Source organism: Pseudopodoces humilis, chromosome 30 (assembly GCF_049639895.1).
Source record: "Pseudopodoces humilis isolate 2021_Gansu_Grassland_sample_001 chromosome 30, ASM4963989v1, whole genome shotgun sequence".
Taxonomy (NCBI): Eukaryota; Metazoa; Chordata; class Aves; order Passeriformes; family Paridae; genus Pseudopodoces; species Pseudopodoces humilis.
Window position 1 is genome coordinate 2,880,581 of NC_142229.1, and position 27,115 is coordinate 2,907,695.

General features: G+C 63.5%; 2 protein-coding genes across 3 annotated transcripts; both read left to right on the top strand.

Annotated features, from left to right (window-relative positions):
• Window positions 1-30: 30 nt before the first annotated feature.
• On the top strand, window positions 31-5,280 carry PLPBP (pyridoxal phosphate binding protein). Of its 2 annotated transcripts, XR_015774706.1 has the most exons (9): window positions 31-129; window positions 501-608; window positions 1,528-1,563; window positions 2,099-2,174; window positions 2,517-2,651; window positions 2,781-2,923; window positions 3,382-3,480; window positions 3,732-4,659; window positions 5,002-5,280. XR_015774706.1 is itself a non-coding variant. In XM_005530816.3 (8 exons), exons 1-8 carry the CDS (start codon window positions 34-36, stop codon window positions 3,852-3,854), a joined length of 816 nt encoding a protein of 271 aa, XP_005530873.3. In that variant the 5' UTR covers window positions 31-33; the 3' UTR covers window positions 3,855-5,280. The 2 variants fall into 2 exon arrangements, 1 of the variants encoding a protein (XP_005530873.3); XM_005530816.3 differs by having other exon boundaries at window positions 3,732-5,280.
• Window positions 5,281-5,414: 134 nt separating this feature from the next.
• Window positions 5,415-27,043, top strand: ADGRA2 (adhesion G protein-coupled receptor A2). The gene is made up of 21 exons (XM_005530846.3): window positions 5,415-5,534; window positions 5,821-6,084; window positions 8,968-9,185; window positions 15,830-15,901; window positions 18,749-18,820; window positions 18,927-18,998; window positions 19,140-19,211; window positions 19,319-19,482; window positions 19,550-19,763; window positions 20,044-20,208; window positions 20,913-21,114; window positions 21,200-21,349; window positions 21,480-21,641; window positions 21,767-21,976; window positions 22,045-22,246; window positions 22,462-22,670; window positions 22,777-22,904; window positions 23,470-23,593; window positions 23,681-23,826; window positions 23,937-24,026; window positions 24,252-27,043. The coding sequence occupies exons 1-21, from the start codon at window positions 5,415-5,417 to the stop codon at window positions 25,438-25,440; spliced, it is 4,245 nt and encodes a 1,414-aa protein (XP_005530903.2). The 3' UTR covers window positions 25,441-27,043.
• The last annotated feature ends 72 nt before the right edge of the window (window positions 27,044-27,115 follow it).

Here is a 27,115-nt window from a genome sequence, read left to right on the forward strand (position 1 = left end):
GGGCGGGTGTGGCGGAAGTGGCGGCGGGCGGGGATGTGGAGAGCGGGCATGGCCGCCGGGGACGGGCTGGGCCCGGCGCTCCGCGCCGTCACCGAGCAGCTGCAGCAAGCGGCGGCGCGGCGGCCGCAGGTGAGGGGGCACGGCGGGGACGGGCAATCCGCCGGGACCTGCGGGGCGGGGCCGCTGCCACGGCGACAGGCCTCCGTTACCGAAAGGACGGGCCCGCGCCCTGGGGCCGGGTCACCGGTGACCGCGGGGACAGAGCCGCGGTGCCGCTGGGACGGGCCCCTCCGTGGGCTCCGCTCACCGTGGGAGCAGAGCCTCGGTGTCCCAGGGACGAGCGCAGCACGGAGCTGGGTGTCTGAACCCCCCCGGCAAAGGAGCCACTATCGCGACAGGGCCCCTCTCGCTCCACCCGGCTCCCCCGGTCGGGGCAGCCCCTCGGTTCCCCCGGGGGTGCCCGGGGCTGGGGCCCCGCTCACCCCGCGCTGCTCCCGCAGGGGCTCCCGGCCGTGCAGCCGCGGCTCGTGGCCGTCAGCAAGACAAAGCCGGCGGAGATGGTGCTGGAGGCCTACAGGCACGGGCAGCGCAGCTTCGGGGAGAACTACGTGAGTCGGGGGCTGGAGAGGCTCAGAGGGGCTGGAGAGGCTCAGCGGGGCTGGAGAGGCTCAGAGAGGCTGGAGAGGCTCAGAGGGGCTGGAGAGGCTGGAGAGAGGCTCAGCAGGGCTGGAGAGGCTCAGCAGGGCTGGAGGGGCTGGAGAGGCTCAGAGGGGCTGGAGAGGCTCAGCGGGGCTGGAGGGGCTGGAGAGGCTCAGCGGGGCTGGAGAGGCTCAGAGGGGCTGGAGGGGCTGGAGAGGCTCAGAGGGGCTGGAGAGGCTCAGCGGGGCTGGAGAGGCTGGAGAGGCTCAGCAGGGCTGGAGAGGCTCAGCAGGGCTGGAGAGGCTCAGCGGGGCTGGAGAGGCTGGAGAGGCTCAGAGGGGCTGGAGAGGCTCAGCGGGGCTGGAGAGGCTCAGCGGGGCTGGAGAGGCTGGAGAGGCTCAGCGGGGCTGGAGAGGCTCAGCAGGGCTGGAGAGGCTCAGCAGGGCTGGAGGGGCTGGAGAGGCTCAGAGGGGCTGGAGAGGCTCAGCGGGGCTGGAGAGGGCCCCTCTGGAGGCACAGAATCCCAGAGTCATTCCAGTTGGAAAAGCCCTCCAAGGTCATTGAGCCCAAGCTGTGCCCAATGCCCACCTTGTGACCCAGGCCAGAGCTCCGAGTGCCACATCCTGAGTCACTCCTTGGGCACTTCCAGAGATGGGGACTCCAACGCTTTCCTGGGCAGCCCCTTCCAACGTTTAACAACTCTTTCTGTGAAGAAATTCCTCCTGAAGGCTTGGGCCAGTCCAGAGTGGGTGGGTGGCTCTGGGGGTGACAGCATCATTCCCTGGCCTCGTGTTTTTGAGGCTCAGGTTGGCCCCAAGAACACACGTCCCAAGGACACCAATCCTGTTCCTGCTGTGGGTTTAATGGAATTCTCCTTTGTTCTCCCAGGTTCAGGAGCTGCTGGAAAAGGCATCAGACTCCAGAGTAAGCACACAGTTCCCTTCATGTTTTTTAACCATGTGTCCTAAGAGCTGTTCAGTCAAAGTCCTGGGCTTGGTCAGGGATTTGGTTGTATCCTTATCTTTGCAGATAAGTGGTGGGTTATTCTTGGCTCTCACTGCCTCTGCCCCATTCCCCCTCCTGCTTTGCTGGCTCCAGAGGAGTCTGGGAATGCATCTGCCTTAGTCATGATTTGTCTGCTTTGCCTTTTGTGCTCTCTTTAGTAGAAGCACAGTTCTTGTTGAAAAAAAAAAATGTTAACACTCAGTTTGGGGAAAAGATCATTTTATGGCTGTTGCAAAAGAGCTTTGCCTTCGCTGTTCCCATGGACAGCATTCCCTGCAGCCACAAACCCATCCCTCTCCAGGCTCAACCTCAGCAACCACAGGCTGAGTCTTTCAGGGTCAACAAACAAAGAAATTGGGTGTCTGGTATTTGGTTGTGGGCAAACTAAGACTGAAGTGCTGCGTGGGGGAAGAGAGAATTGTTGTTCCAACCTGAGTGTTCCCTCTGCTTTCAGATTCTGTCGTCTTGTCCAGACATCAAGTGGCATTTTATTGGCCACCTGCAGAAGAGCAATGTCAACAAGCTGATCGGTAAATCCCAGTTGGTTTTATGTGGGCAGTGATATTCCAGTGTTCCCATGTGTCAGGGAGGCTCAGGCTGGAGATCAGGACAAGGTTCTTCCCCCAGAGGGTGCTGGCACTGCCCAGGCTCCCAGGGAATGGGCACAGCCCTGAGGCTGCCAGAGCTCCAGGGATGCCCAGGGTGGGGTTGTTGGGGGGTCTGTGCAGGGCCAGCAGTTGGACTGGGGATCCCTTACAGCTCAGGATAGTTCAGGATTCTCTGAAACAATAACCATGAACTCACAAATGCCTGTTGGAGCTACAAACAATCCCATGCCAGCAGAATTCCCTCAGCCTGTGTTTTCTCCCCAGCTGTCCCAAACCTGTTCATGTTGGAAACGGTGGATTCTGTGAAACTGGCAGATAGAGTCAACAGCTCGTGGCAGAAAAAAGGCTCATCCCAGAAGCTGAAGGTCATGGTGCAAGTGAACACCAGTGGGGAGGACAGTGAGTGGCTCTTTGTGACACGTGCATGTTTGTCCTGCTGGACAGGGAACTTGAACGGGCTCAGCTGCTTTGTGCTCTGAAAGCATTTCTGTGGCAGAGCTGGGCAAGGATCTCCCTGTTCTTTTCCAGGCAAGCACGGCCTTCCCCCTGGGGACACCATGGCTGCTGTGGAGCACGTCATCAACAAGTGCCCCAGCCTGGAATTCGTGGGGCTGATGACCATCGGCAGCATCGGGCATGACCTCAGTAAGGGGCCAAATCCTGACTTCCAGGTAAGATTTTCTCAGAGAAAATGTCACTGTGGGCTGGTTTCCTGTCACAGTTTGTCTGTCCCAGTCGAACCAGTCCGAGTCAGGCTGCCAGGATGTGGGAGCACCTTGTGCAGGGTAGTGCACAGCCCTCAGTACCAGTGTTTCTGCAGGGTGTTGCTCCCACCCGTTCTCTGAAGCTGCAGCCAGGATTTTGGCAGGGATTTTTGCTGCTACCTGTGCAGCAGTTGCTGTGCTGGAGCCCCTGGTCCAGGTGAGGTTTCAGCCTCGTGTGTGCTGTCAGTAAATCTGGGAAACCTCCAGATTCTGTTAAGGTGCTTCCGTGGGAAGTGTGGGAATTGCACGTTGTGTGTGAAGGAGACTTCAGGGACAGGCAGGAATCAAGATCTGTGGCACCCTGGAACGAAGCTGGCATGGCTGTCCAGGTGTGTGACCCTCTCCTGTCCCCTCGTGCCCTGCAGGTGCTGCTGTCCCTGCGGCAGGAGGTGTGTGACAAGCTGAACCTGCCCGTGGACAAGGTGGAGCTGAGCATGGGCATGTCCACGGACTTCCAGCACGCAGTAAGTGTGTTCCTGCCCCTTCCCTCGGGGACCAAACGTGCCTGCACCCCAAATTCCTGCCCAGGTGCTGCTCAAACAGGCCTCCCTTTGGATGGAGATCCCAGCGCAGCTCTGCTGGTCCTGGGGGAGATTCCTGGGATCAAAGCAGCCCCTGGTGTAGCTGTGGGTGGTGAGTCCGTGGGGAGCCACCCTGTGAGGGCCGTGGGGTGGTGGCAGCCCTGCCCTGAGCTGCTCCTCTCTGTCTCTTCCAGATAGAGGTTGGATCTACAAACGTCAGGATCGGGAGCACCATTTTTGGAGAGCGGGATTATTCCAACAAAGCCCCCGCTGGAAGTGGAGGCCAAACAGAGGCCGTGACAGTGCAGGGGCACTAAAGGAAAAGAAGTGGCCTCGTCAGAGGAGAGACCTCGCTGTGGGAGACCTCACTATGCATTTTACCTCCCTCCGTGTCGGTGCTCCATCCAGATGGTGGAGAGGGAATTCCTCGGAACAGAGGCCAGAAATGCCTCACAATCATTGTGATTATAGAGTACCCCTAGAAACTGGAAATCTTGATAACCAACAAATGACAAGGAAATTGAGGGTTGGAAGTGGCTGTGGTGTTTTGGTTCCTCAGGGTCATCAAGGACAGAGACTTTGGGGTAACAAACAAGTGTTTGTCAGGCTGGAGTTGCTGCTGAGGAAGGTGGGTGTCGCTGCAGCAGTGCTGCTGGTTGTTTTCACTGAGGACTAAATACTTCATTGAACACATTATGATCTTGCCAGAAACCTGTAAATGTTTCCCCAAACACAAGTTTTGCGCGTGGGGTGGTTACGTAGGAGCTGGGGCCGTGCTGTGACACGGGAGGGGCCATGGCCATGGAAAAGGGGTGAGAGACAGGCACAGGGGACTGTGAGGAGCTCAGCTGCCACTGTGACTTCATGCTGTGATGTTTTGGCTGCACATCACAAGTGTGGGAGTGTCCTTTCAGCTCAATTTTGTCCTTTTCAGGCTGACACTAACTTTTCCCATGGCTCTGTGACTGCCCAAATCTGGAATGCTTTCCCCCTTCCTTTCCCCTCCTCTGTTGTTGGGAATTATTTTCATCCTTCCTAGTAGTTTTGCTGCTGTTTTTTGGTCAGAATTGGGGTTTTCTGCCAAGCCTCTGCTCTGCCACCAGCTTCCTGCTGCTTTCCAAGGTGAGTCCCACATGGTTTGGTGCCTGTGCCATCCCCTTTACACCTGTGTGAGGATAACAGTGCTTGGCTCAGGGCAGCAGGGAGCTTTCCCTGGGAAAATACTTCAGAAAAGGAAATATTATTGTCCCACTGCATTCTGGGTTCCTGGAAAAAAACGTTTGGCCTCTCAGAGAGCTTTTAGGCTGTGTCTTAACATCCTTTCCTGCTCTTGGAAGAGGGAAATGGGACTGTCACTGCAGTAGCTTTCCTTCAGCTGTGAGCAGCTGCTCCTGCGTTGTTGTGTTGCTTGGCCAGCCTCACAACCCGTGTTACAGCTGATTTTTGGGCTTTTGTGTCTGCCAGAGGAGGAGAGCTCGGCTGCCAGCAGGAACATCCTCCCCAGGCTTTGCTCTGTGTGCGTGTGGTTAAATCTCGCTGTCGGTTTCACTCTCTAAAAGCTGAATGTAAGTGAAAAGAGTCAACTCCAACACCAACCTGTCGTAGCTCCGTGGTTTAGAAGCGCTGTGGGGTCAGAGCCGCCCTCCTCGCACTGTGCCATGTGTGGTTCATAGTCTAGTAATACAGTGGTGAGTTTTAATGCCATCTGTGCCAACTCAGAAGCTATTAAAGATGTTATTTTTATGTTCCAGCGTGGTGAATAAACGCCCTGAGCTGCCCTTGGAGCTGTTTCCCCAGCCTGGGGCCGCTCTTGGAGCTGGGGCGGAGGGAGGAGGGTCGGTGGAAAGGCAGCTGAGGCGAGGCTGGCCCGGAAAGCGATGCGGGTTTTGCTCGGGGAGGTGCGGAGTGGTGGTGGCGCTGGGCGAGATGTCGCGTGTCACCCCCGGGTGGCGCTGCCGGGCCGGGTCCCAGAACCGCCGTGCGCTCACCTGGCTCAGGTGCAGAGCCCCGGCAGCGCTCGGGGCTCCCTGCGCGGGGCTGGGCCACGGCGGAGCGCCCCGGTGGCCCCGGGGATGCGCTTTGCCCAGGGACACCTCTCTCCTCCCGCCGGGCTGGTCCCCGGGGCCGTCGGGGAGCAGCCTGGGTGCTGCGCTGGGACAGCCCGAGCTGGGCTGGAGCCAGGCTCTGGAGAGGAGCGGGGATCTGCGACAGCTTCTGCTCCTTCCTCTGCAGCTGCTTCTCCCACCCACGGAGCTTCCAACTGACTCTCCTCGTTGTGTCCAGAAGGTTTTCCACGCTTCCCACGCGTCTGAGCCTCCCCACGACCGGAGCAGAGGGAGCTGCCCACGGGCACCTCCCGAGGCGCCCAGCTGGAGCCGGGGGCGGGCGGCTGCGGACCGCGGGCTCGGTGACACCGGACACGGTGACACCGGACACCTGTCCGGGGCCGTGGGGCGCACACCGCCCGCTCCTCGCCAGAGGTCACCGGAGCGCAGCCAGCGGGCCGCAGATGAAAGATTGCGGGGTCTCTTCATGGAGCACATGCAGGCTCGGCCCCCCGCGCCCCCGCCTTGCTTTCCATCCATCACAGCCCCGGGCCGGGCTGGGAGCGGCGGCGCTCGGGCTCCCCGGCCCTGGCCCTGGCAGTATTTGCCTTGGAGCGAGGTGTCCGGCACACGCCGGGACTCTGCTGCCCCCGTGGCTTCCTGCGCCCGATGGCTCAGGCGTCGTCCCCTCTGGAGCAAAAGCACAGCCCCAGGATTCCCAGCAGTCCCCTGAGGTCACCCCTGTCCCCACATGTCCCTTGGGTGGGGCTGACCCCCCAGAGCCTCAGCACTTCACATGCTGCCTGGTGAAAAACTTCCAGGCGCCTTGGAGCGCATCCGTGTGCAGACTTGGCTGATCCTAAGAAGAATAAATCCGTTGACGATGCTGGACGGGGTGATTTGCTGCTGCTCCTTCTTCTCCGGTTCCTGGGACATGGGTCCTCCTCGGGGAAGTGCCAAAGCAGCAGAGATCAGGAGCTGGGGGTCAGGTGGGAGCCCGGGACACCCAGAGCAGCTCGGCCCAGGCGGATCCCAGTGCAGCCCTTCAAAGTGGAAAGTGTGTTTATTTCTGGGATATCGGCTTTCCGGCAGGAAGGACGGCCACTGCCAAGGTTTTTATTGGATCCCAGTGAAAGGAATTGAGAGTCTCGTGCTTGTTGTCTTTCCCTGCGCCTGCAGTAGTTAAGGAGGTTTTTTACCTTTGGGTGGGAGGGAGGGACGTAGGGATTTGGCATCCAGCACTGTGGCGATGGAGTTTCAAACGGGCTGCCTTGTCTCCCGGGCCAGAGGCATCAGGAGGGGTCGGGGCTGGAAAAGCACAGAGAGGGGCTTGGAAGCAGTTGAAAGAACCTCAACTCTCAGGCTCAAAGCATGTGGAAAGTGTTGCTTGAGCTCCTCTCCTCCAAGCGGGGCTGGGGCAGGGTATTCCACACGTCCCAGTTTGGACAAGGTTCTCACTGTTCTTGGAGGGAATTTAGAGAGTGAAATTCTGAAGAGCAGGCACAGCAGTCTGATTGCTTCAGAGTGTCATGGATGCAATTCCAGTGCTGCTACTGGAGCTCCTGGAGATGCAGATTTCTTAATTTAGGGTTCATCCAGCAAAAGGAGGTTGCTGAGCCGGGCACCCTGAGGTGTTTTGGGGTGTCCCTGTGTGGTGCTGTGTGCCTGAGACAAGGAGTCTCCTTCCTCTCCCTTGTGGGAGTGCCCAGGGGGAGCAGCAGGCTCCAGCCTGGAGGCTCATCCCCTCGGTGAGAGGGAGGGGAGCCCACTCCTGCTCCCTGCAGTGCTGAAAGCGGGAGGTTCTGCTCACCATGGGGGGCTTGGGAGGGTTCCCTGCTGTGCCGGTGCTCGAAGGATCTCAGGGCGGATGCTGGACACAGTTTCCTGTTGCTCTTCCAGCTTCAGAGGCAGGATCTGGAACCGGCACAGAATCAAATAATGCTTTGAGTTGGAAGGGACCTACAAGGATCACTGAGCCCAACTCTTGGTGCTGCACAGGACAACCCCAGGACAATCCCACCCTGTCCCTGAGACCCTTCTCCAGAGGCTCCTGGAGCCGGGGGTGTCCTGTGCCAGGACTCACTCCGGGGGCAGCTTCATTTCACGGTGCAGGATGGACCCAGGCAGGGAAAATTCTGCCCAGTGGAAGAAACGGGAAGGAAGAAAAAAAAATAAAAATAAAAAAGACGGAAATATGTGGGACAACCTCATTGTGCCGTTCACTAGCAGGATGATGCTGGTCTCCAGGGCTCTGGGGTCCCACAGCTGAGCCCCGGTGCCAAGGTGGGAGGTCTGGGAGAGTGTGACTGGCCATGGAACAGCCCTGGGGCCACAGTCCTTGTCCCTGCCCGGGCCGGGAGCTCAGCGGGCACCGGGCTCTGGTGCTCCCGAGCAGAGCAGCCTGGAGTGCGAGCTGAGCGGCTTCTCCGCTCCCCTGCCCCCACTGCCGCGGCCACGGCGTGTATTTATTTGGAGAGAGGAGTAAATTTCTCTTCCCCTCCAGGAACTATTGGTCCTGGAGAGAAACCGCATTCCCAGCGTCGTCTTGTCGTCCTTCCATGACCCTTTTCCTCCGCTCCCTGGCACGGGGTCCTGCAGACTTCACTGCCGGCTTTTGATCCCTTTTGATTTGACGCTGCAGAGAGCCGCAGCCCCGGAGGAGCCGAGCCCCGGGCGGACGAGGGCTGGAGTCAGGCGAGAGGCAGCGGGGACGTGGGAGGAGGGAGCGTGAAGAAAAATATTGAACTTGGTGTGAAAAGCAGTGAAGCAAAGAGGGAAGCCGAGAGGGACGAGCGCTAACTGCAGAGCGGAGGCTGAGAGGGGACAGAGCAGCGTGACCACGGAGTGAACTGTGTGACTTCGTGCAGGGAGTTCCTCCACGGCGCGGGGTCCCACGGAACTGCCGTGTGCGGAACATCTGCCGGGCCCACGTGTGTGTCACCACCCGCGACACGGCACTCCGTGCTTGTCACAGCCGGGATGTCACCCTGAGGCACCGCAGGGTGGCCACACGGACCTCTTGGGCTCTGACCCCACGCAGGGCTCCAGCCCGGCCCGGGGGTGGGAGCAGCCGGAGCCCTCCGTGGGGAGCGCAGAGCCCCAGCTCTGGTCCGTGGGGACCCCACGGGGCTCGGGCTCCTGCCCGCGGGGTCCCGTTCTGCTCCGTGCGGGTCTCCCCCGCTCCTCCGCGCCGGTGCCGTCGGGGGGGCAGGGCTGCTGCCCTCGGCGGGGGCGGGGCGGGCGGGGGGGGGCGGGGGGAGGCGCCGGGGCCGGCGGCGGAGCGGGGCGAGCGGGGGAGGCGGCGCCGCCGGAGCCGCCCCGGGGAGCGGGGCGGCGGCGGGCGCGGAGCCGGAGCCCGTAGCCGTGGCCCGGGGCCGGGGGCAAGCGGAGGGCGGCGGCGCCGGTGGCGCTGGCGGCGGCGCTGAGCGGCCCCGGGGCCGGGGCGCGGAGCTGCCCCGCGCTCAGCCTGGGCTGCAAGTGCGCGGCCGAGCGGGCCAAGGCGGGCGGCGGCCCCGGCGCGCCCCGGCGGAGGGTGGTCTGCAGCGGCGGGGGTCTCCCCGCGCCCCCCGAGCCGCGCCTGCTGCCCGAGGGCACCGTCACGCTGTGAGTACCGCGACCGGCAGCGTCCTGGGCATCGCACCCGGCGCCGAGCATCCCCCCCTGCCCCCGGCATCTCCCCCGGGCATCTCCCTCCGTTCCGGCGCTGCCGCCGCAGCGCTGCTGCCCCGGTGCGGGGCACCCTGAGCGGGACCAGAGCCCACGCGTGGGTCGTGCTGAGCCCTCTCCGTGCTGCAGCTGCGCTCCGGGGAGCCCCCGCATCCCCCGAGCCGGGCAGATGCTGTCGGGGACCAGGGGACGCGGGGACCGGGCGCGATGCCCCGTGGGGTCGGCAGCGCAGTGAAGTTACTTTTTCGTCTCAATAAGCGACTCTGCACCAGAGAAAAGTCGCTCTGCGCTGCGTAGCGTGGTTTAAATCGCCTTAAAGGGGTGTCGTGGCTCTGGGCTGGAGGGGACCCCGCTGTCCCCAGGGCGCGGCGGCAGAGCGGGGCTGCTGTAGACGTGAGCTGGAAATGCAGGAAACGGGCTCTTTCTCCTGCTTCCCTCCGCAGCGTTTCTGCGTGCTGGGGAACATGTTTTTGTTTGAAAGTGACTGCTGTCCCTGGAAATATTTCCTGAGAAGCGATCGGGAGCGGTTAATGGGTTTGGGGTTTGTGCAGAGGTTCTAAAGCTGCTGCTTGGTCCGTAAAGGCTCCTCTTCTTCGCGGCCCCCGTGCCGGCTGGAGCTGGCAGCCGTGTGCTGCTCGCTGCAGGGTTTATTTATAACTCCAGAGGAGATGTTTGAATTAAAATCTGGATTGGAGGCTGGGCTGGCAGCACTGCAGCTGGGGGGAGCGTCGCTTTCCCCCGGAGTATTGTCCTGTGTCAGCCTGCCCATGGTCAGAGCTCCCACCTTGCCCTCCTTGTGTGGGTTGTGTTGGACTCTGCAGAGGATTTGCTTTGGTGGCTGCCTCGTCCTGTCTGCTCTCATGTACCCAAACCCGTGGGTCGTGTTGCTCTGGTTTCCCAAGCTCACCTCACTTTGGGGTGATGGTGACAGCAGAGGTGACCCCGCTGGCACCACTGTCCCCATGTGCAGCGTGGCCATGAGCGCAGCGGTGCTACCGGATGGTGCCACGAGCAGGGTCTGGCTGCATTAAAAGCATAAATTGTCCCAGAAGAGCAGCACTGATGGGTGTCCTGGGCTTCCCTCGCTGGGGGACACTGGGGAGCCTCAGGCAGGTGGCAGCTGGGCTCTCTTCTGAGCTTTGCTCTTTCATGTCTTTCCTCTCATGGCCCTTCCTCGCTCGTCAGCCCCTTGCGAATACTCATGGGGACGTTTAGTCCTTTGTCAGTTTGTATTTGGGAAAAGCATCGCATCCCACTCCCATGGCTGCTCCTGTGCCCTCCCCAGCTGCTCCCAGCAGGGCAGGGGGTTTGTGCTGAGGGCTGCCTTGGAGAGCCCGGGGTGACCGTGCACAAGCATTAGGGCATTACACGATCCCACTAAAACGTGACATGAAACCTACAGGCGTAGGCAGAAACCTACAAATATGCGGTGACCCTGGCTCTGCTCTCGTGCAGTAAACATGATTTATTCCAAACCCTTTCCAGATGGAACAATCAAAACCAGAGGCTCCAACTTTGGGAGCGTCTCCCGGAGCCATTGGGGTGCGGGCAGGGAGTGCAGGGGCCCAGGCATGTGGCAAGGGCTGCACGTGCCTTGGGGACATCCTGCTGGGGACAGCCAAACCTTGAATTCTGTGGATGAGCTGGGTCTGAGCAGGGCTCCTACCCGTGCCCCAGGGTCCCGTCTGTGCCCTGGGGTGCTCAGGTCCCCTCTGTGCCCCAGGCTGTTGCCCCTGCTGCAGGAAATGTGTTTGGGGCAGTAACGCTTCAAAGCAGTCGTGTTCCAGCGCTCATCCGGCCCAGCCTGGAATCGGGAGTGCCTGAGTGCTGAGCACGGGGGAGGCTCTTCCCAGCAGCCGGAGAGACTCTGGCCCAGCGGCAGATCCAGCTGTCCGGGCAGTGGCTGGGGACAGGCGGGTGGCCAGAGACGCCTCAGTGGCTGGAGGAGGTCTGTCACCCTGTGGGTCCCTCATCCCGCCTCCCATTCAGCTTTTTCCCACACTCTTGCTTTATTTATCTTTAATTATTAGGCCAGTGCTGAGGAATCCTGCGCTGCCTCCGCGGCAGCTGCTGCACATTTACCCCCCGCGCCTGAGAAACACGCTGGCATCAACCCTGGGTGGGCAGGGCAGGGATGAGGGACAGGGGACAGGGGGTGAGGGATGCCCGAGGGACCTCCAGCCCCAGCAGATGTTTCTCGGTGTGTGCTCTCCAACACCCACCCCAGTTTACACCCAGCTTTTTCCTGTCCCCAGCTCCCTGCAGGGAGGAAGGAGGGTGCCCTTGGGTTGTCACCCTCGGCTCATGGGGTTGTCACCCCGCTCTGACTCGTGGCCCTGGAGAGGTCACCCGGTTGTTTTGGCAGGGCTGGCACCAGCGTGGCCCCAGCCCCATATCCTGCTCCAGTTAAGAGCAGGGGATTTGGCAGCTCTCGGGCCGTCCCTCCAGCGTGGCTGTGAGGTGCTGGGGGGCTGCAGACAGGGATTAACAAGGCTTTAATCCCCCCCAGCTGACCCCTGCGCTAATCGCCCGATGGAAAAAGCGCCACATCCCTAACGAGAGCCGGAGAGGCTCGGCCAGCCCCACTGTCACACGGGCGGGAGCCCAAACCTCTTCCAGATGTGGAATCCCAGCACAGGCCTCATTTATGTGCACAGCTTGATTGCACTGAAATTACAGATTGTCTGCAGGGAATAGAGGGCTTTGACTTATGACCAATTTCCAGTTCTACTTGAACTCCCCGCTCCAAGGCCGGTCTATCCTCAGCCCTGCAGATGGTTTCTTTCTCAAGCCTTCTTCAGCTTTTTATTTGTTGTTTATTGGGCTGCAGCTCCATCAGGTTTGGGTTTTCCGGGGGCTGCAGGTCGTGGAGCTGCCCGGTGCCTCGGAGCATCCCGGCCCAGGCTGGCTCTGGAGGCTTCGTCCTCTCTCCGGGGCTTATTTTTCCTGTGCTAACAAAAGCCAAGGGTTGGAACAATAATTTTCACCATCCAAAATAGCCCGGTGTGACGTGAGGCTGGAGGAAACGCCTGGGCACGGCACAGGGAGGGGAAGAGCCCCCGAGCACCCAAACAAAGCAGGGTGGGAGGGATCCCCCAGGTCTGAGGCTCTCCAGCCCCGCTGGGTTGGAAGATGTGGGGTCCCCTCTGGAATGTGGGTTCCCCCCTGGGATGTTGTGGGCCCCTCTGGGATGCTGCAGAGTCCCCTGGGATTCTGTGGAGTCCCTCTAGGTTACTGCGTGTCCCCCCCGTCATGCTGCCACCCCCAGAGCCTTTCTCACTGCCAGAGCCTTCAGCACCTCTCACCAGCCCCAGGGCCCCTCTTTTCTCTTCCCGAAATCCCTGTGCAGAGCAGCGAGCCGTGCTCGGGGCGCAGCCTGTGCCGTATCTGCTGCCGGCATATGCTTTGAATTACTGCGCTTGGAGAGCAGAGCGGGGCCGGTCCCGCCCCCAGCGCGGCCCCCCAGGAACCGCTGCCTCCCCTGCCCGGGCTGGGGAGCCACCGGCTCCCCGCGTCCTTTTTTGGTTGGGTCCAGAGGAAGTTTATTGTTTCAGCAGCCCAGTTTCTGGAGCTGTTATTTATCCAAGTGGATTCCAGCACGCTTGAAAAAACAATCTTGTTTTTTTCACTTTTGGCTCCTCTTTTTGAGATGAAAAAAGAGGAGAAGAAGAAGAAGAAGGGATCTATATCTCTCTGCCGGCAGCCTCGCGGGCTCCGAGCCCCCACGGCCCTGGCTCGGGGGGGTTGGAGCACGGACGCTGCACCCCTTGCAGGCCTGGATTCCCCGGGACGGGAGGATGCTCCTTGGGGCTCCCCCCCAAGCCCAGCACGCATCCCCCATCGTTTCCGTTTGACTCCACGCTCCAGTCCTTAATCCCCGCTTTGTCCAGAGGGACTTTTCCAGCCGCCGCTCAATTAGCCGATTATTGTCCCCGCGGCGGGGCTGTCCCCGGCAGGAGCCCCCACGCTCCGCGGCCGGAGGGTCCCAGGGCACCGGGCAGGGTGAGGGAGCCGTTTCGGACGGGAGGATTCTGGGGCTGAGAAGGATCCCCAGCCGGCCCCCCAAGCCGATCGCTCCGGACCGGGCTGGGGGTCACTCTCGCTGAGCCGAGGGGTCCCAGCAAACGGCTCCCGAGGCCGTGGCTCTGCTTCCATCGCCTGCCAAACCTGCAGAAGGGTGCGATGGGAGGGCACCGGGTCCCCTCTGCACCCCCAGACCTCGGTGAGTGTGTGGGAAACCACCGCAAGCCCTGCCTGGATCTCCCACCCCCCGGCAGCAGCTTGGCCTCGCCGAGCTGGGGGCGGTGGGTCGGCTCACAGCCCTGCATCCCCCTCCTCCCCTGCTGATCCCTCCTCCCAGGGGCAGCTCTCAGAGTCTGAAACGCAGTCAGGGGCTCTGGCTCCATCCCCACATGCTGACAGCTGGGCCTCCAGTGTGCCTCAGGGGCTGCTGGCCCCCGTGGACTGGGTCGGGGTGGCCTCGTGGGCACACCGATCCCGTTGTGTTTTGGGGGTTTTCAGTTAATATCCTCTAAGGGGACAGTGCCAAGGACCCACACAGCTCTGCTGCCTGTGGACATGTGGGAATGGAAAGAGCCGTGGAGCCTGATGAGAACTTCCTGGGGGAAAAAAAAACAACAACCAAACCCAAAAAAACCCAAACAAAAAACAATTTGGAACATAATATCCATGAAACTAAAGAAAACAAAACAAAGCCGTGTTGGAGGATGTGGGTTGTAACTGGGGAGTGCGACCCAGATGGCTTCTGTGGGACAGGGAAGGAAAGAGCCAGGATCCCTACCCAGGAAAAGTTACTGGGAAGAAAAGTTTTGGGCAAACTGTCACTGTCACCACAGCCTTTTTGTGCCAATCCCACCTTTTAGTCAAGGATCTCTTCTCCTAGAGAAAGGACAGACCTGGGCAGCAGCAGCAGCAGCTCAGGGTGCCCCGAGCCATGCGGGGGTCCGGGGGTTTTTCTGGAGGGGCTCCGGGGGTGGCTTTGCCCTGCTGGCTGCAGATCACAGGGGCAGCCGATCCTGTTGGAAGTCGGGAGCGTTGCCGTTTAGGGCAGGAGCTGTGGAGTTACGGCAGAGGTGCAGATGGTCCCGGGGTCTGAGCGAACACCCCCGGGGCTCAGCCGAGGGCCGCGTTCCCAGTGGGGTGCGGGTCTGGGGCTGCGGTTCTGCCACCACGCCGGAGCATGGCCAGGGCTGCATCCCCCGTGCCTTCGGTTGGGAAACCTCCTGCCGCTGGAATGGAAAACTCTCGGAGGGCTTGGGGACGGCACGGCCTTGAGCAACAGTCCCCAGCGATGCCGTGACGGGGAACCGGGGCGCGCCGCGGGGCGCTGGGGCCGTGCCAGGAGCGATGGAAACATCCCTGGAAGCTGTGCCCTGCTCTGGGAAAGGTCCTGGGCTGAGCCGGCACCGCCGCTCGCTGCTGGGGCGAGCCGAGCCCTGGCAAAGAGCGGTCCCGGCGGGGAGGAGAGGCTCAGGCGTGGCCCCGGCCGTGGCAGCTCCGGCCGCGGGCGTGTGGAAGCAATTTGCAGCTGTCGGGGCCGCCGGACGTTTCCGCTCCCCGCCGGCCGGGTCGAGGGCCCCGCGGCCGCGGCAGTGCCCGGTGGCGGCTCCTCATTAGCACAGGATGCGGGGGCTGCGCTGCCAGACTCCGGCCCTTCCCTCCCACCCAGCCTGCGGGGGGCTGCGGGTCCCGCTCCTGCCCCGAGCCGAGCGCGGCTCCGCGGGCAGCGCGTCCGGAGGGGCCGGGCTGCAGCACACAGCGGCCATTCAGCTCTGCCGCGGGGCCCTCCCGTGTGTAAACAGCCCCGGCCCGGCCCTCAATGAGCCCTTTTTTCCCCACAGCTCCCCCGGCCTGGGCTCCAGGATGCCCTCCCGGCCCGGCTGCCGCCTGCCCCCGCTCCGTCTCTGGCTCGCTTTGCCGGCGCTGGCGTTGTCGGTGCCCACGCGGCCGCACGGGAGCTCCGGGGAGGCAACGCCGAGAACCGGCTCTGGCTCTGCTAAATGCGCTGACGAGCTTTAATGAGCTCCTGGCTGAATCGCCGGGCGCTGGTGCCCTCCGTTCACTCCCGTCACCCTGTGAGGGGCCCTTTGGTCAGCAAAGCTGTTTATTTTGGGGTAAAATCTCAGTGCTGGGAGGCTCCTGGGATAGCCACAATGCCATGACAGTCAGGAGCTGGGGAGCCCCTCCCAGCTGCAGGTCCCGGGGGAGCCCTCTTGGTGCGGGTTGGGGGTCACCTCCTGCTCGTGGAACTCCCTGCGCCGAGGTGATGCCGCAAGAGCCAGCCCGGGGATCCCGTGACAGTCAGTCCGTGTGGTCCATGGCATGACAGACCGTGCAGAGCATCCCCACACGGCCTTTGCAGTCCATGTTCCCACCCTGCCATGCCAGCCTGTGCCTGGAGCTCTCCGCGGCCACCACCGCAGCGGCACAGCCGGGCCGTGGCTTCTCCTGGGGGTCTGCCCGACCTCACTCCCCAGCAGCTCCTGGGTCACCGGGCACGGCTGGGGGTCTGTGGCGGGTGAGGTAACGGGGCTGACCCTCTCTCTCTGCTCTTCCCACAGGCTGCTGGCCAACAACAAGATCACGGTGCTGGAGAACGGCTCTTTCTTCGGTCTGCGGGCTCTGGAGAAGCTGTGAGTAGGGGTCAGGCAGCAGGGTGGGGGCAGTGGAGTGCGGGCTGGGCTCCCATCGTGGATGGTAGCACCATCACTCCCATTCTGCTCCTGGCGTGCTGCAGCAGGACCAGCACTGCAGCGCAGAATTTGCCACTGGCACCCCCGGGTATCCCAGGGACCCCGGGAGCTGCAGTGGGGCCGGAGGCGCCGGGGGGGCCGCGCTCCGTGAGGGCCGGTATGAAAAGCGACATTGTCCCCCCGAACAAAGTCAACTTTCTTATCTCTCCATGAAAGGCATCTCTATGGAGGGAGCTGCGAGAAGGGGAGATTTATGGCCCCCATATGGGTTTGATCTGTAGGTATGCAGGCACGGGGACCAGCACTGAGGGTGTTTTGTTCCCCGCCGCGGCCCTGCGTGGGTCCCGTGCATTCCTGCGCTGTGCGGGCTCCCGTGGAAATCCCCACGGGACTGTTTTTGGGGTGAGTGGAAAGCAGTCACCTCGGGGACACCATCCCGCGAAGCTGAGTCCTTCCCAGCATGGCTCAAGGTGTGGGGTCACCTCCTGCTGCTGCCGCTGCACCCTCGTGCGGGGGTCGTGGGCCGCGGGGACGGAGTCGTGGAGCAGCCGGGGGAGGACCAGGGCTCCGCAGCCCCCGAGTGCCTGGGGTCCCCCGAAAGGTTTCCATATCCTGGGAAAGCAGCTGCCCCAGGCCACCTCCCGCTCAGCACGGGGTCAGAGGGGGCCTGGGGCGGGTGGGCAGCGCTCCCCCAGCCCGCCTGGCCTCATCGCACAGCGCCGCGCCTGATCGCCCTCGACAGGAGCCGTAATTGTTTTCATCGGGTCGCTTCGGGGCCGTGGGGCAGACGTGGCCCATGGAGAGCCCGTGCTGGCACGGCAGAGACACCGTGGGGACTGCGGGGCCCCTCGCCTCCCATCCTGGGGCTGGCAAGGCCCCCGCCCGCCCCGGCTGCCCACCGCCGGTGCTTTGGGGTCCCAGCATAACGGGGAGAAGCCGTTCCCTGAATGTCAGGGGTGCCCCCACGGACCACCTCCCCTCTGGCTTGGCATCTCCAGTGATTTGTAGCGGCGTAATGAGATTAATGAGTCTGAGCGGGGACGGTATGCGGCGGCGGCCGCGAGCGCTCATTAGCAGAGCCCCGCTTGGGAACGGCCCCGGGGGGATGCGGGAGGGCTCGGTGGGTGACAGCAGGGACAAGGATGGGCTCTGTCCACCCATCTGTCTGTCTGTGCTGGGCTGCAGTGGGTGCACAGGGAGTTGTGGGCTCACCCCACAGTGCTTCGGACAGTGAATCAGGGTGGCTCGGGTCCTCGGGGCCAGGGTTTGCTGCAGTGGGGGTCTCTGGGCACTCGCGGGGATTGGGGTCCCCACGTACACGTGGCACTGAGCCACTGCTGGCTTTCATGACTGCAGCGTCACCCCGCCCGGGCTGGCGGAGGAGGGGGCTCGGCACCGCAGGAAATGCAAAGGCAAACGCGCAGAGAAGAGAAAAAGAGGAGCCTTATCGGAAATCAGCAGCCGCAGCCCCGGCCCTGGCCCGCGGGAGGAAGTGCCTGAGTGAGGAAGGCTGCCTCTGGCCAAGCGCCAGGCTGGCTGCAAACCCCTGGGGCCCAGCACGGTCCCCGGTGGGTCCCATCCCCGGCTGCTGGTCCATGCAGCACCCAGATCCCTCAGACCTGAGCCGGGGGCCGCAAGTTTTGTCACTGGATGTGTTTTGGCCGGCAGGACGTGCTGGGGATGTTCTGGGGGATGGGAATCCCTGGGAAAGCCAGCGGGACAGGGGGCTGGCAGGGGCGGTCTCCCTGGGCACGAAGCAGGGCTCTGCAGGACGGGTGTTTGCGGGCTGGATGTCGGAGATGGGACTCCTGTCGGTGCCGGTGGCGGTGCAGGTGAGCGGAGCTGTTCCTTCAGCACCAGCGCTCACCTGTGCACACCTGCCCGCACACCTGGCTGCGCTGCCGGCCGGGGCAGCGCCAGGACGGGCGTTTGTCCGGCAGGAGCTCTGCGAAAGGCAGGCGTGGGCAGGGCTCTTGCATCAGCCGAGAAGGGCCGGGATGACGCCGGCTGCGTTTCCTCTCCCTGAGGGCCCCTCTCGTCTCCCCGGCGGGACTCGCCCCTCGCAGCCCGGCTCTGCTGGAAGGGGCTGCGCCTCTCCCCATCGCGGCCGCTGCTCTGCGGCCCTGCCCTGTCCCCAGGGCCACCGGCAGAGCAGAGACCCAGCGAGAGACTGCTATAAATAAACACGGATCCATATGGATCCCATTTCCTCTCCCGGACAGCGCCGGTGCTCAGCAGAAGTTGTCTCCCGGCTCCCGGGGGCTGGACAGAGCGGCCGATGCCACCGGTGCTCCCCGCTCTGCCGGCAGCCGCCCCGCGCGGTGTGTGCCAGGGGAGCCCCTGATTAGATGTGCGCCCGCAATCGAGCTAATTGCTCAAACGAGCTTCCCGAGGGCCGCGAGGCCCGTCCGGGACCGTGTTCTTATCCCGCACACGAGAGATAACCCGCCGGGATAGGGCTGCTCCGGAAGCAATGTGGGGCCCTGCCAGCAGCCAGTGCAGGGACACTCGATGCTCCGCGGGGCACCCAGAGCGTGCCCAGGAGCTGCCATCCCCCCGGGAGCAGCGGATGCGCCTTCCCTGCATCCCTCAGAGAGATAACGAGACAGAAATGGGATGGAAAACTGTTGATGAAGCCCTCGCAGGGGTTTGGCAGCACCTGGGGGGTGCGCAAGGAAGGGGATGGGGGCTCGGGGTGGAACGGGTGTGCTCGTGCCCCTGTGCTGGGTCTCCTGGAGATGGGGCTCCCCACAGCACACCCCAAGATCTGTGTCTGTCTCCCCGCAGGGACCTGAAGAACAACCTGATCAGTACAGTCCAGCCAGGCGCCTTCCTCGGCCTCCCCGAGCTGAAGCGGCTGTAAGTGCCGGTGCAGCCCCTTGGACCACCCGGGGCTGGCCCTGGGAACAACGGCGGGGACAGTGGGGCATCCCCAACCCTGATGGCCCCTCCTCTCACCTTGCAGGGACCTTTCCAACAACCGCATCGGCTGCCTGAGTGCCAGCGTCTTCCAGGGGCTCCCCAACCTCCTCCGACTGTAAGTGGCTCCCTGGGGACATCCTGGCCAGCCCTGTCCCCCGTCTCCTGAGATCGAGGGGGTGTGCGGGGCCTGGGAGGTGTCCCCTCTGCCAGCGGCTCCCTGACCCCCTCCATGCCATCTTTCTCTCCTGTTCTGCAGGAACGTGTCCGGAAACATCTTCTCCAGTCTCCCGCCCGGTGTTTTTGACGAGCTCCCCGCCCTGAAAGTTGTGTGAGTCGGTGCCCCGGGATTTCAGCGCCCGGGGGGGCCCTGCCGAGGGTCTCGGGGCTGGTGGGTGCCCCAGCCCTGCGGGTGCCCCGTGACACCATCCCTTGCAGGGACTTCGCCACCGAATACCTGACGTGCGACTGCAACCTGCGCTGGGTGCTGCGCTGGGCCCGAGAGCGCCCGGCGCAGATCTCGGAGCGGACGGCGTGCGCGTTCCCCCGGCAGCTGCGCGGCGTGGCCCTGCGTGGGGCGCGGGACGGGCAGCTCCGCTGCGGTGAGCCGGGGCCGGGGCGGGGGCGGCGGCGGCGGCGGCGGCGCGGGCTCACCTGTGTCCCCCGCAGCGGGAGCCCCGGAGCTGCACACCCACCACCTCATCCCGTCGCTGCGCCAGGTGGTTTTCCAGGGAGACCGGCTGCCCTTCCAGTGCACGGCCACGTACCTGGACAACAGCACCCAGATCCGGTGGTTCCACAACCGCGAGCCCGTGCAGGAGGATGAGCAGACGGGCGTCATCGTGGAGGAGAGTCTCATCCATGACTGCACCTTCATCACCAGGTCAGGGAGGGAGGGGGACTGGGATGGGAATGGGGATGGGATCGGGACTGGGATGGAGATGGAATTGGGATTGAGATGGGGACAGAGATAGGGATCGTATGGGGTCGGCGACGAGCACTCGTGGCCACGGGACTCACAGGTTTGTGGGTACCGAGTGCCGTGGGTGGGCTGCAGAGTGTGGGCACCTTTGGTGCTTCGTGGCGTGTGTCCCGATGTCCCCAAGCTTGGGGGATCGCTGTGGGGTAGCCCCGCCGTGCCAGCCCCTCTCCCGTGCCCGCAGCGAGCTCATCCTCTCCAACATCCACGTCTCCGCCAACGGCGAGTGGGAATGCGCCGTCTCCACCTCGCAGGGCAACGTCAGCAAGAAGGTGGAGATCGTGGTGCTGGAGACCTCCGCATCCTACTGCCCTGCCGAGCGGGTCACCAACAACCGCGGGGACTTCAGGTGGGGCCCGCGGCGGGGCAGGTGCCGCGGCAGGGGGGGACACGCGGGGCCGGTGCCGCACGGGGAGCGGGCGGTGCGTGCGGGGCCTCTCGCCGCCGGTGACCGCGGGTCTGGCAGCGATTACCGGCCGCGGGGAGCGCGGGAGCTTTTGAAGGGCTTCCCGTGCCGGCGGCGCAGCCTGGCTCCAGCAGCAGAGGTGTTGGAATTTCTCTGGCACGAGACGAAAGGTTCCGGGCGCCCGCCGTAACCCCGGAGGGGCCCTTACGGAATATAAATTACTGGCACAGTCAATGTGGCTTAAATTAGCGGTGCCCCCCCACTGCCCGCTGCTTCCCCCTGCGCTGCCGGAGCTGAGCGGGATACGGGGCTGGAGAGGGCGGGGGATTTTTTTGGAGCTTCGCACCAGCCTTCCCAGAGCCCAGGGGCGGCTTGCGGAGGGGGCTGCGGTGCCCGGGGCTGGAGCTGCACAGGGGCCGCACGGGGGGAGCTGCTCGGGCCGGGGCCGCTCGGGGGTGGCCGGTGCCCGGGGGTCACGGTGTGCGGGTGCCCCGGGGTCACGGTGTGCGGGTGTACCGCCGGTGCCCGGGGCCACGGTGTGCGGGTGCCCCGGGGTCACGGTGTGCGGGTGTACCGCCGGTGCCCGGGGGTCACGGTGTGCGGGTGTACCGCCGGTGCCCGGGGATCACGGTGTGTTGGTGCCGCAGGTGGCCCCGCACCCTGGCAGGGATCACGGCCTACCAGCCCTGCCTGCAGCACCCGTTCGCCGCGGGCCCGGCGGGCGGGGGCTCGGCGGGCGAGAAGCAGGCGTGGCGGCGCTGTGACCGCGCCGGGCGCTGGGAGGACGGGGACTACTCCCACTGCCTGTACACCAACGACATCACCCGCGTGCTCTACACCTTCGTGCTGGTGAGTGGGGGGCCCGGGGGCTCGGCTGGGCCGGAGGGGGCACAGCCGCTGACCGTGGCCCCACCGTGGCCGTGCCGCCCTGCAGATGCCCATCAATGCCTCCAACGCCCTGACCCTGGCTCACCAGCTCCGCGTCTACACGGCCGAGGCAGCCAACTTCTCGGACATGGTTGATGTCCTCTACGTGGCCCAGATGATAGAGAAGTTTATCGGCTACGTGGATCAGATCAAGCAGGTAATGAGCGCTGCAGGTGTCCCTGGCCTGCCCCAGCGCAGCCTGGTGGTTTTGAGGTGGAAAAGCACGAATCGGGGTGTTTCCACGTGGGACGGTGGTAGCTCTTTGCAGAGCTGCTTGCTGTCCCCAGCTGACAGACGTGATCGTGGAGATGGCCAGCAACATCATGCTGGTGGACGACCACATCCTGTGGATGTCCCAGAAGGAGGAGAAGGCCTGCAGCAGCATTGTGCGCTCCCTGGAGAGGATTGCTGCCCACACGCTGGGCAGCAACTCCCAGCACATGGCAGTGGTGAGGGGGAACACGGGCTGGATACGGGGAGAAGGGGTGGGTGGGCTGCTGGTGTGGGGTCTCTGGCTATGCCAGGGGGGTCTCTGCCTGCGCCAGAGCTGACGATCGCTCCGTGGTGCTGGCAGAGCTCTCGCAACATCGCCTTCGAGGCGTACGTGGTGAAGCCCGAGAGCTACGTGGGGCTGAGCTGTGTGGCGTTCCAGCGCTGGGACAGGATCCCCCCAGGACGTCCCCCCCAGGCCGAGCGGGGGGCCGAGCCCACGCCCGACCAGCAGCTCCGGCTCCGCTGCACCACGGGCCGGCCCAACATCTCCCTGACCAGCTTCCACATCAAGGTACAGGAACGCGGGTGGTCGGGGGGCTGGGGGTCGGCCCCTGCTCACCAGTGACCGTGCACCCGCAGAACAGCATCGCCCTGGCCTCCATCCAGCTGCCCCCCAGCCTGTTCGCCAGCCCCGGCCCGGCCCCGCCGGGGGCCGACTGCAAGCTCCAGCTGCTGGTCTTCCGCAACGGGAAACTCTTCTGCAGCACCGGGAACTCCTCCCGCCTCGCCGACGATGGCAAACGCCGCAGCGTGGCCACCCCCGTCATCTACGCCGGGACCTGTAAGGGCAGCACGGTGGGGTATTTGGGGTGCCCTGTGGGGCTCCCTGGGGCACTGTGCTGGTGTTCCCGCAGCGCAGGGCCGTCCCTGGGGTCCTCACGGGGAAATGGCAATGTGTCTGTGGGATATGTGCAGGGTTCCCTGTGTCCAGCCCCTCTGGGGTGCGGGTGGAGGCGGCTCCCTTGTCCTGCTGAGCGAGTTTCTCTGTGGCTGCAGATGGCTGTGGAGTGGAGAACTTGTCAGAGCCGGTGGCTGTGTCCCTGCGACACCCCGGGGAGGGCACCGACCCCGTGGCTGCGTACTGGAACTTCGAGGTGCTGGGGGGCATGGGGGGCTGGAGCGCTGAGGGGTGCCAGCTGGGCACCCGCGAGCCCAACGTCACCTCCCTGCACTGTCGGCACCTCAGCAACGTGGCCGTGCTCATGGTAGGTGTGGGGTGAGCAGTAGGGTGGGGAGCAGGAGGGAGCTGGGGAGGCTCAGGGGCGCGGGGATGGGTCTGTGGGGTCTGACGGGCTGTGCTGTGCCGTGCAGGAGCTCAGCGGGTTCCCCAGCGAGGCTCAAGGTGCTGTGGAGGTGCTGCACCCGGCCATGTACACCTGCACGGCTGTGCTGCTGCTCTGCCTCTTCACCACCATCATCACCTACATCGTCCACCACGGGTGAGGGAGCGTCCGGCGACTGTGCTGGGGGTCTGGGGGCTGTGCTGGGGGTCTGGGGGCTGTGCCGGGGGTCTGGGGGCTGTGCCGGGGGTCTGGGGGCTGTGCCGGGGGTCGGGGGGCGGTGCTGGGGGCCTGGGGGCTGTGCCGGGGGTCTGGGGGCTGTGCTGGGGGTCTGGGGGCTGTGCTGGGGGTCTGGGGGCTGTGCTGGGGGCCCGGGGGCTGTGCTGGGGGCCCGGGGGCTGTGCCGGGGTGGGGTGGGTGTCTCTGTGGGCAGCGGGAGGAGCTCCCCAGGTGCCATCAGCCAGGAGAAGGTGTACGGGGACGGCCCTTTAGGACACGGGTTCTCAGGAGTTGGCCCTCCAGGAATGTGCTGCCCGGCGAGTGGCCCTGGCTCCTGCTCCTTTGCCCGTGTGCAGGAACACAGCTGTACATCTCCTCCTCCAGCCACACTCCGTGGCCAGGGACAGGCTGTTGGTGCCTCCCCGATTTGTGCCAGAGGGAGCCGTGGCTCTCTCGGGGCCGGGCAGGAGCTCACAGGTCCCCGCTGTGCCTCTTGCTCTCGCAGCACCATCCTCATCCCGCGGAAGGGCTGGCACATGCTGCTGAACCTCTGCTTCCACATCGCCATGACGGCCGCCGTCTTCGCGGGAGGCATCACCCTCACCGGCTACCGGGCCGTGTGCCAGGCCGTGGGTACCGGGCACGGCGGGCCCTGCGGGACGGGCGCTGGGCCGTGTCTGCAGCATCCCCTCCCCAACCGCGGCCTCCTCCCGCAGGTCGGGATCATCTTGCACTACTCGTCCCTCTCCACGCTGCTCTGGATGGCGGTGAAAGCCCGGGTGCTCTACAAGGAGGTGACCTGGAAGGCGCCGCAGCAACCGGACAGGGACACGGCCCAGGCAGCCCCCAGACCCATGCTGCGGTGCGGAGCCTCCTTCCCCCCGCTCGGGCCCGCGGGGCAGCTCAGGGGCTGGGGCGGGACCTGCTCTCCCTCGGGCTCCAGGTGTGCAGTGACACTTCCTCTCCCCACAGGTTCTACCTGATCGCCGGCGGGATCCCCCTCATCATCTGTGGGATCACAGCAGCTGTCAACATCCAAAACTACCACGACAACAACCCCTAGTAAGTGTCCCTGCTCTACTCTTCCTCCCTCTGCCGCGGCCGGGGAGCTGGTGGCACTGGGAGTCTGGAGAGGTTTAGGAAAGTGAGATTTTTCCTGAGAGTTATCCATACACTGGGGAAAAAATTGTCCAGGCAGCCGGCAAGGCTCCACAGAGCCCGTGCCATCAGGGCAGGGGTGCCGAGCAGCTCCGTGCCGCCCCTCAGAGCCCCTCTCCTCCCGCACAGCTGCTGGCTGGTGTGGCGGCCCAGCCTGGGCGCTTTCTACGTCCCCGTGACTTTCATCCTGCTCGTCACCTGGGTTTATTTCCTCTGTGCCGGGCTCAGCCTCCAGTGCCGACCCTCGCAGCAGAAAGACATCCCGGAGCCGCTGGAGCCACCGCCACGGCTGGGGGGTACCAGCGACCTCCTGACAGACTCTGGGTCCATCTCAGTGACGCTGAACTCGGGGCCATCCTGTCCCGAGGGGGACGGTGTCCACTCCCTGCGGGTGCAGTTCTGGGCGCTGCTGGCCACCCACGGCCTGTACGTGGCCCTGTGGACGTTCGGCGCCATGGCCGTGTCCCAGCGCTGGTATCTGAACATCGTCTTCAGCTGCCTCTACGGCGTCACCGCCGTGGCGCTGGGGCTCTTCATCTTCGTCCATCACTGCCTCCGGCGCCGGGACGTGCTCAGCTCCTGGTTCTCCTGCTGCCCGTCGTACCGGAACGCGCTGCCCATGCAGGCCTACGTGCACCCCGGGCTGGGGCCAGAGGACGGCTCCCAGGTCTTCATCGGCTGCGACCCCGAGGCCGCTCGCTCCGGAGCCTCCTCCTCCCCCAGCAGCGCCGGCTCAGCCGGGGGCCGCTGCAAGCTCACCAACCTGCAGGTAGCCCAGAGCCAGGCGGACGCTCGCCCGGCGCCCTGCCCCGAGCCGGACCCGGCCGACGGGAAGCCCGTGAGGCACAGCAGCAACCTCCACGGCCGCAGGAGCCACAGGGGCAGAACTAAGCCGTGCCGGGACGGGAAGCACCACCGCTTGAAAATGCTGCGGGGCCCCTCGGAGCACCTGTCCAGCGAGAGCGGGAGCCTCCACAACAGCCACTCCGAGAGCTACCCCAGCGGCAGGACCAGCCCGGGCAGCGGCGGCCGGCCGCGGGTGCCGCAGGATGGAGAAGCGCTCCCCAGCCCCTCGGAGGGCAGCGACGGCGGGCGCCGGGTGCCCGAGCTGGCCGAGGCTCGCCGGAGGAGCGGCAGCCGGGACAACCTGCGGCCGGGCGGCGGCGCCGAGAGGGAGGCGAAGCGCCGCTCGTACCCCCTCAACGTGGGCAGCCACAACGGCGGCTTCAAGGGCAGCAAGTACGACATCAACCTGGCCGGCGCCGACAGCGTGGCCGGCATGAAGACCGGCCTCTGGAAGAGCGAAACCACCGTGTGAAGGTGGGGAAGGACCGACGGGCGCAGGGTTTTCCTGCGGGAGCCGCGGCCGGAGCTGCTCGGGGCACGGCGCTGCGGGAATCACCGCGTGCACTAGCAGGGATGGGCCGGGGGCTCCGAGCACAGCACGATCCCGAGCCCACCCATCTCCGCGGGGAGGCTCCAGGCAATCCCTGCCCGCCAGCAGCCGGGATTGCAGCCGTGCTTTAATCGCTCCTGCATGTCACTTGAGATTGATCCTAAATGCTATTTTATATTATACAGAGGAAATGTCTATTTTTCAAAGCTATATTATTGAATGTATATATGTATAGACAGAGCCGTAGGTGACGCGAGGGCCCCGCTCCCGTCCCTGTGCCACGACTGCAATATTCCCCGAGGGACCACTCCAAGTGCCCTATACGTCCAGGCACCGCAGCCCCAGCCTGAGCAAACTGCATCTGGAGAGGGAGCAGCTGCTCCCTCTGGAACGTTCCTACCTGCCTGCCGGCCCTGGGGGCTGCACGGTGCCAAAGCCATACTGCAAAGCCAAGCGCAAGGTAAGAGGAGCCTCAGCTCCAAGGTGAGGTGATTGTCTGCACTGCTTTAATGCCAGACACTAAAATAACGGCCAGAAAAGGCTCGAGGCATTAAAACCACAGCCAGAAAAGGCTCCCAGGCCCTCAGAGGCTCAAGCCATGCAATGGGGTGGGCTGGAAGATCTGTGCTGCTGCCGGAGCCAGGACTGACCCTCTGTGCCAAAGAACCAAAGAACCAAAGAACCAAGATGTGGGAGAGGCCCAGAGCAGCTGTGTCCTAAATCCAAGTGTTCAAGCTCAGAAAATACTTGGGTTTGCTCTCAAGAAGGCAGAGACCGTTCCTGGGAATGCAAGAGAATGATGCTGAGGAATGAGGGACCTTCCTCAGACAGACAAAAGGCTGGAACCTGGATAAGCACTTACTGTTCCCATTAAAGAACAAGTTTCCCCTTTCCCCAGCACATGTAAAACAGCCAGGCCAGAGAGGCTGCAGCAAAGCACAGGAGGAAGGTGGGAGCCTGGTACCTCCCCTGCCCTTTCCAGCCTCCCCTGCCTCAGTTTCCCCCGCCTGCAAACGAGTTTAATGACGTAGCTACCTCCGAGGGGTTGTGGGGTTGGCAGGACCACGAGCCAGGGGAGGAAAAAGCACTTAGTGGGGATTGGTCTCACCTGGAAACCTCTCACCCTAGGAGGCTGGGGCACCCCTGAGCTTAACCTGCCGCTCCCTGCCTGCCTCGGCTTCTCTGCCCAATGAAATGTTTAAATATTTCACTGTCCCTGGTATTTAACACAGTTTGAATTGTTACTGCAGCTCCTGCAGCCTCCCCAGCCTGGCTGATGCCCCGTGTCCTATTGCTTGCTGCATTGTGACAGTATTAGAGAAAAAGCTTTGTATTCCTAATTACACTTTGTTTTGTCTGTTTACAAGCGAATGACATATCAACAGAGCTTCCTGCAATATCCGGGGGGAGGGAAATATGCCAAAGAAATGTCTTTAAAGGGGTCTTTTTGCATTTTTATATGAATAGAATGTTTCTAGCAGATATGTTTTGTTTAATATATTAAAGATATGCCAATCTGCCAAGATCTACTGTTATTTCTCTCAGACTTCATGTTCAAATACAGCCTGGCTTGCAGTTTTTTGACCCTCACAAAGTC